Source organism: Squalius cephalus (genome assembly GCF_949319135.1).
Source record: "Squalius cephalus genome assembly, chromosome: 11".
Taxonomy (NCBI): domain Eukaryota; kingdom Metazoa; phylum Chordata; class Actinopteri; order Cypriniformes; family Leuciscidae; genus Squalius; species Squalius cephalus.
Window position 1 is genome coordinate 31,604,922 of NC_137132.1, and position 8,311 is coordinate 31,613,232.

At 36.4% G+C, this 8,311-nt stretch overlaps 1 protein-coding gene across 1 annotated transcript; it reads right to left on the bottom strand.

Moving 5' to 3' along the window:
- Positions 1-874: 874 nt before the first annotated feature.
- LOC307167864 (olfactory receptor 1468-like) lies at positions 875-1,822 on the bottom strand (the record flags this gene model as incomplete). Its single annotated transcript, XM_079887168.1, has 1 exon — positions 875-1,822. One exon carries the CDS (start codon positions 1,820-1,822, stop codon positions 875-877), a length of 948 nt encoding a protein of 315 aa, XP_079743294.1.
- Between the last annotated feature and the right edge of the window lie 6,489 nt (positions 1,823-8,311).

Consider the following 8,311-nt stretch of genomic DNA (forward strand, 5'->3'; position numbering starts at 1 on the left):
TAACTGTTAACTAATTAACAAATTATAAAGAACATTATCGTGTGTCTGAGACGTAATCAGTCATCATGTTTACTCTGAATATATAGTCACTAGATGCATCACTAATTCCTCAAGTGTTACCTAGTCACTATGCAGGAACTAATATTGATCTAGACCATTATTTCAAAGTGAAAACATATTTTTGACTTTAAAATAATGGTCCAGATTACAAGTAGTCATTGAAAGTAATTAGTGATGCATTTTATGACCATGTTCTGAATAAACAAAAAGACAAGCTTAAAAAACTACTAGTTATCTGGACCAATATTTTAAAGTGAAAAATATGTTTTTAGTGATGCATTTTATAACCATGTTGAGAGTAAAAACAGACAATTGCTAACGTCTCAGACACTATAATGTTGCGATTAGTAATTGATTAGTAATTCTTTCTAATTTATTATCTTTCTAATCACAATTACATATTCTTAATGATGCCAATCTCATTAAGTAATTATTAATTACCTAATAAGGGACAATCTTAGTCCTAAATTCGATATTACTTACTGATTAGTTAAGCTTGTTTCTATATTAGCTAATAGTAGTAGCTGAAGTGTTAATGTAGTATTACTCATTAGTCCTGCATTACTTTCTGCATAGTTACTTATTAATGACGGACCATTATTCTAAAGTGTTACCCATTTCAAATACCCCTTAATCATGGTGAGATCATTATAACGTGCAACCTCTTGTGACTTATTGTCTCATTATGTTCTCAATAATAAAAGAACAATGTCCATTAAATAAATCTTCTAAATATTTCAGATATTCTTAAAAAAAAGTGTCACACTCATTCTAAAACACATAAAGCATAAGGTCTTTTAACTTGATAAAATATTCACTCTGATATTCCCACTTGTTTCTTGAAAAACATTCTCATAACTTGCTGGCGTACTGTTGTCAGATTTAGTCCATAAATAAGTGGATTTAAAATAGGTGGTACAAGTAAGAATTCCAGGGCCATGAAATTACGCACACCTTGAGGCACATTCTTTGAGCCATAACGACTGTACAGCACATCAAACAGAAAAGCAACAGTCACATTGATCAATGAAACCAGATGTGGCACACATGTTTGCATGAATTTGTGCCTGCCCTCTATTGACTTTATGCACTTTCTAATCAGGTGAATGTATGAGCAAAATATGAATAGTGAATGTCCAAAAAATGTAAGAATAACAATGTACCCAAACACATTATTTACAGTTGTAGAAAAACAAGAAAGTTTTGCAACTGCCCAAATCTCACAGAATAACTTTTCAATAGTAGAGCCACACAAGGTGAGTCTAGATGTTAAAATAATTAGAATAGACAAACAAAAAAATGGAGCCAGCCAGCAGTAAAGGATACATTTAAAAACCATCTGATTGGTCATTATTGAATGATACTCAAGTGGTCTACATATTGCCAAATACCTGTCATATGCCATCACTGTTAATGTTGAAAAGTCACACGCAGCAGATGAATAAATTACAAATATTTGAATCAGACATCCAGTATAAGAAATCACATGATCGTGTGCTAATAAATCATACATAAATTTAGGATAGAATCCAGAAGTGCCAAAAAGCCCATTTATGCAGAGATTACATAAAAACACAAACATCGGCTCATGGAACTTCTTATGTAGTATGATGGTAAAAATTACAGTTAAATTACAAAACACCATAAGGGGATAAAACAGTGCAGTGAAAGAAAAAAACACAAATCTGTTTTCCATTGTTACATTCAGACCAGAGAGTGTAAATACTAAGACACTGGACTCATTCTCCAGTGGTGGCTGCATCTGGAAGGATATGCAGTTATTATGTAGATTTTCTTTATATTATATTTAAGTCATTGGTAAGCTAATTAGACATAGAAAGTTATTTTTATGAATTTAAGACAATTTCAATTGTCTTTAGCTAGGCTGTCTGTAGATGGAAAAAAAGGGCAAATATTACATTTTCTAACAGTAGCACATTGCCAGTTTAGTGACAAGACCTTACCATCTCATCTGTTGTCATGTTTCCCATTGTGCTCCCTAAAAGTTTGATTTGGTTTGCTATTTATGGACACTGGTCTCATGCCAATTCCCTTGACCACAAACATTAAAAGCAGTGTTAACAAGCTCTCTAAAGGCTTTTTGACCCTTAATTTGAAATAACTGCCAATCTACACTGTAAAAATGAATACGCTATATCTACTCAATAAAATTGTGGCAACAGATTACAAGCAATATTATTAATTAAATTTAACAAATTAGAATTGAGTAATAATTAATCAAATGAATTCCTTAAAAGTGAACCATTTAAAATGAGTAAAATTTACAACAATTTTTTCTTAAACAAAAATATCTGAATAACAGACAGACGTCACAGATGCATTAAGAACTCTTTATTTTTTATTGCCAACATTGAAGACACCTGATGTTAACAAGCAGAATCACTGAAGGAGAAAACCGTAATTTTAAGTCAACATTATGGTGATCAGTGTGTGTCTTAGTTGGACTCTTGACCTTTTAATCATTAACTTTAGATTTTGTTTGGCTGCTGGTACCTGAGTTATAAAAGCCAGATGAACAACTAGACAAGGTGATTTGATGGTGTTGTTTGTGTTTTAACATAATCATTATTTCACAATCATTTAACCTGAATCTCTTAACTCATATAAAGCCTCACACATAGCGTCTGCTGTCTGACGTCTGTCATGCACCTGTTGACGATGCTGGTAGGACTACTGCTGGCAGTGGTTTGCATCGGGAGAGCAGTGGAGGTTGAGGCCGGTGATGTAGCCGTAGCGCAGAACGTTGATATGGGAAGCTGCTCGCTATACGTCTGCACATCCTAGTTTGGTGGCTATTTGATTCCATATGCGATTTGACCCCATTCACCCCCACCCAGGTTATATTAATCGTCTTCTTGCAGACGTGGCAATAAGCCTCTCGGCTGTTGCCAACAACTGGCCTAAGCCAGTCTTTAAATCTAGAATCCTCCAGCCAGAGGTCCGAAAACTTGCATTTCCCCATAATGTCTCTTAAATGACAATTTCAATTCAATTTCAATTAAATTCAATTTGACATAGAAGCGAACTCGCAAACAGGTTTGGCAGCAAGCCAGCCGGGTACCCAGTTTGTTTCAGCGCGCAAACGAACACCACGTCACATGATATCGCTCAGGTCCTACTCGCAACATATAAACAAATCCACGCGAATTTTAGAAGAAAGGCCTGCACTTAACACAAATTTAAACTCATAGGCCTAACTGGATGGGGGTTCAAAAATGTAATACTTGTTATACTATGTTCAGGACGTTCTTCAGACAAAGTGATCTGAATGCACACGTCTCACATCTATTTATAGCCTCTGATGTGCGCATACAGATGATGTCATCATCAGAGGTTATTTCACAACCGTGTTCACAGCTGTAGTTGCAGTAATTGGTGTGGGGAGACTGGATATAAGCTGCTGAGAAACAGGAAGCAAGTGAGATAGAGACTGAGGACTCGTGCGTTCTGAACTACTGAATGCTTAGGAGAGCTACCTCCTTGATTGTATATATCAGTGAATAAAGCACAAGCCTCAGTAATGCCGACACTGGCCTCTTTCTTTTTTATCCTGAATCTTGTTACAGACAGTTTGTTTGTTTTAGTACACCAAGATCCAATCAAAATTTAGTATAACTTTTGTCCACTTTTGAGATGGGCCCAGTCATTAATGGGCCCATGGAATGTGCTGTTCACCACAATGTGCACTTTTATAGTTTTATTCAATCAGTATAATATATTTAATATTCTAAATTTCAAAACTTGTTTATCAAAATCAGAAGAATCAGAATGTTGTGTTTTCATGTTTTATGTGGACTTTCATATGGGGACATAATTATTTTTATACTGTACAAACTGTATAATCTATCCCCTTACACCAACCCTACCCCTAAACCTACCCATCACAGAAAACTTTCTGCATTTTTACATTTTCAAAAAAAACATAATTTTGTATGATTTGCAAGCTGTTTTCCTCATGGGGACCAAAACATTTGTTTCCACAATGTAGGGATTAGGGAATACCTGAACCACACACACACACACAGAGATCTCTAAATGGGAACATTGCATATACTTTTTTGTTTTTATATACAGCCTTAAACGCATCCCTCGGGTCTTTAGTGACCCGGGACATCATTCACTACCCTCCTCCTCATTCATTTTAATTCATTCACTCTTAGTATTCTTCAATCAATTCATAAATAAACAATATAACAAGAAAAACAATAATGAAATTATAAAAGAATGCCACTTTCATTTTTGGTAAAAATTGCAACGACCCTAGTTGAGTAACAGTGTAAGGATGCTTTTTTATGCACAACAATAATTGAGTCTTTGATGACTGAATAACTGCAATTAACCTGTAGTCCACAAGGTGGCAATGTCAGATACACAACGATGAAGTGATGTTTCACTAATAGTTACCACAGGCAGAAAACAAAAGAATAGGAAGTAGGGATGTCCCGATCAGTTTTTTTTTGCCCTCGAGTCCGAGTCCGAGTCATTTGATTTTGAGTAGCTACCGATACCGAGTCCCGATCCGATAATTCTATAATACATAAAAAAGAATAAAGAAGAGCGAAAAAAACAGATCCAGGATGTTCCTTATTTTTTATTTAATTCACCTTTTTTAACATTCAACAACTCTGTTAACAAACAGAGCACTTCTGTGAGGTAGCTTGAACAATCAAGTAATAAATAACATAAATTCTTCACTTTTGGACTTAGTGCAACAGTAAGTATAAAAAAAGTATAATATATAAACAAATAGCCTAGCACCTCAACTTAAAATACCCGGCAGGCATGTAAACAAATAAAAAAATAAAAGTGCCACAGTTTGCAAAGCCAGTAATGTGCTTTTAGGAACAGCACTCCTAACTCTTACGCCAGTTTCACACTGCACGCGTTAGCAGAGAGTAAGCACAGCATATTTTTTTCGGTGCCCATGTTAACAGATTAGACTAGAGCAGTGGTTCCCAAACCTGTCCTGGAGGACCACCAACACTGCACGTTTTCTTTTTCTCCCTAGTCAAACACACCTGATTCAACTCATCAGCTCATTATCACATGGGTTAATGAGCTGATGAGTTGAATCAGGTGTGTGTGACTAGGGAGAAAAAGAAAACGTGCAGTGTTGGTGGTCCTCCAGGACAGGTTTGGGAACCACTGGACTAGAGCATTCTCACCGCACACAGAGGCGGCACATAGCAGGAGCAGAGCAGAAGCAGCAGTTGAATTAAAGTGACAATGCATTGATCATGGCCAAAATACACCAAAAATACAAAGAGTGTGTAAAGGTTTTTACAGATGCGTCTAAAAATATTGAAAAGAGAGTAGGGGTAGCTTATGTAATCCCTGAGATGGGAATAGCAAAGGCAAAAAGGATAAATGATGACCTATCAGTGTATACTGCTGAACTGGTTGCCATATGGTTAGCACTCCTGTGGATAGAGTCCAACAATTGTCTGCAGGCAGTGATTGCCTCTGATTCAAGTTCAGCAATGTTTAGTGTTCAGAATTATCGGTCTGATTCAAGGGAAGATATTTTAATCGAAATGTTACAGCTGGCAAGTGGAATACAAGCATCAGGAAGGAGGGTGACATTCTTATGGGTTCCAGCCCATATAGGAGTAGAGGGTAACGAACTGGCCGATGAGCATGCAAAGAGAGCAACAGACAAAAGCAATATAGATGTAGATGTAAAGTACAGTAAAGCAGAAATAAAAAGTATAGTAAAGGCGAAAACGATTAAAAAGTGGCAACATATTTGGGATAATGGGTACACAGGAAGACATCTTTATAGGATACAAGGGAAAGTGGGAAAAGACACACAAATAACCAGATCAAGACAGGAAGAAATTATACTAACAAGGATGAGGTTGGGTCATACAAAGTTGAATAGTACAATGTTCTTAATAAAAAAGCATGGAGATGGAAATTGTGAGTATTGCCAGAACAATATACCTGAAACAGTAGAGCATGTAATAATGCACTGTCATAAATACAATGAGGCAAGGCAGAGGCTTGTTAATGAGTTGAAAACAAAGAAAATGTCTTTAGAAATTAAAACACTATTGAAAAGAAGCTCAAGGGAAAATTTTGATTTACTATTTCTTTTTTTGAAAAGTACAGGCCTGTTAAAAAGGATATAAGGTTTTTTTTTTTTTTTTAGTTTAACGTGCTGGTATACCATTATTTTTAATTCTCTGCAAATTTTTTTCCTTGTAAAGAACATAACCTTTGTCTTCTCTATTGAGATTCTAAACCCCCATTTCACTCCCCATTGCTGAACTGCATTCACAGCATCTTGCATCTTACGCACAATAAACTCAATGTTCCTTCCCTTCTTCCACATTGCACCATCATCCGCAAATAATGCTACTCCATCTAGGCCATGCAAGTCTTTAAATATCTGGTCTATCATAATTACAAATAATAAAGGACTCACAATGCTTCCTTGAGGGGTTCCATTTTCTACTCTAAAACTCTCACTTATTTCCCCATCAATTTTAACTCTCACTGTTCTTTCAGATAAGAAGTCTCTGACCCACTGATACATCCGTCCCCTAACTCCCATCTGATTTAATTTAATTAATAGTCCTTCTGTCCACATCATGTCATAGGCTTTCTCTATGTCAAAAAACACTGCCACTACAGTCTCTTTATTCACTTGAGCCTTTCTAATGGCTTCCTCCAGGCAACCACTGGATCCATAGTACCCCTTCCCCTTCTAAAGCCACTCTGGTAACATTGCAACAATCCTTTTTTTTTGACTCCACCCAATACATCAGTCTATCATTTATCATTTTCTCCATTGTCTTACCCATCTGCGATGTCAATGCTATAGGTCTATAACTGCTTGGACTATGAGGGTCTTTCCCTGGCTTCTTAATTGGTACAATGATAGATTCCTTCCACTCTTTAGGGATAACTCCCTCCATCCATATCTTCACTATCAAGTCAAGTCAAGTCAAGTTTATTTATATAGCGCTTTTCACAACATAGGTTGTATCAAAGCAGCTTCACAGTAATAAATTAAAACAATACATCAATGTTTGTTTCTAATGGAACGTCCATGTTTGGTAATGCTGATCAATAGTATCGTTGATTGATTAATTAAATTAAATATCCAAATATCCCCAACTGAGCAAGCCAAAGGCAACAGTGGCAAGGAACCGAAAAACTCCATCAGGTGACCTAATGGAGAAAAAAAAAAACCTTGGGAGAACCCGGGCTCAGTCGGGGGCCAGTTCTCCTCTGGCGTTTATGAACTAGAGACCGGATTTAACTGTAAGATTAAAAGTATTATATAAATGCCTGGCTGAAGAGATGTGTCTTTAATCTAGTTTTAAACTGGGAGAGCGAGTCTGAGCAACGAAGAGTATCCGGAAGACTATTCCAGAGTTTTGGAGCTAAATGTGAAAATGCTCTCCCTCCTTTGGTGGATCTGGATATCCTAGGTATGACCAAAAGCCTCGAATTTAGTGACCTTAAAGAGCGCGATGGATTATAGGGCGATAGAAGATCGGTTAAATAGACTGGAGCTAAGCCGTTTAGGGCTTTATAAGTCAGTAGCAATACCTTGTAATTAATACGGGACTTAATAGGTAACCAATGTAGTGATGATAAAATCGGTGTTATATGATCATATTTTCTTGATCTAGTTAGAACTCTAGCGGCGGCATTTTGGACTAACTGTAGCTTGTTTATTGAGGACGCAGGACAACCAGCTAATAAAGCATTACAGTAATCTAGTCTCGAGGTCATGAATGCATGAACTAACTTTTCTGCGTCAGAAACTGATAGCATATTACGTAGCTTAGCAATGTTTCTAAGGTGGAAAAAGGCTGTTTTTGTAACATATGAAATATGATTTTCAAAAGACAGGTTGCAGTCAAGTATAACACCCAGGTCTTTTACTGTAGAGGAAAAAGTAACAGGACATCCTACTATGTTAAAGTTGTATTGTGAGAGGTTTTGTGGGTGGTTTTTTGAACCGATAAGTATTACCTCTGTCTTATCTGGATTTAATAAGAGAAAATTGCGCGTCATCCAATCTTTTATATCTTTAACACACTCTGTCAATTTGGATAATTTAGCGTTTTCATCTGGCCGTGATGAAATATAGATTTGAGTGTCATCAGCATAACAATGGAAACTAATTCCATGTTTCCTTATAATATTTCCAAGTGGCAGCATATATATTGAGAATAATAGAGGGCCTAACACAGATCCCTGCGGCACTCCATAG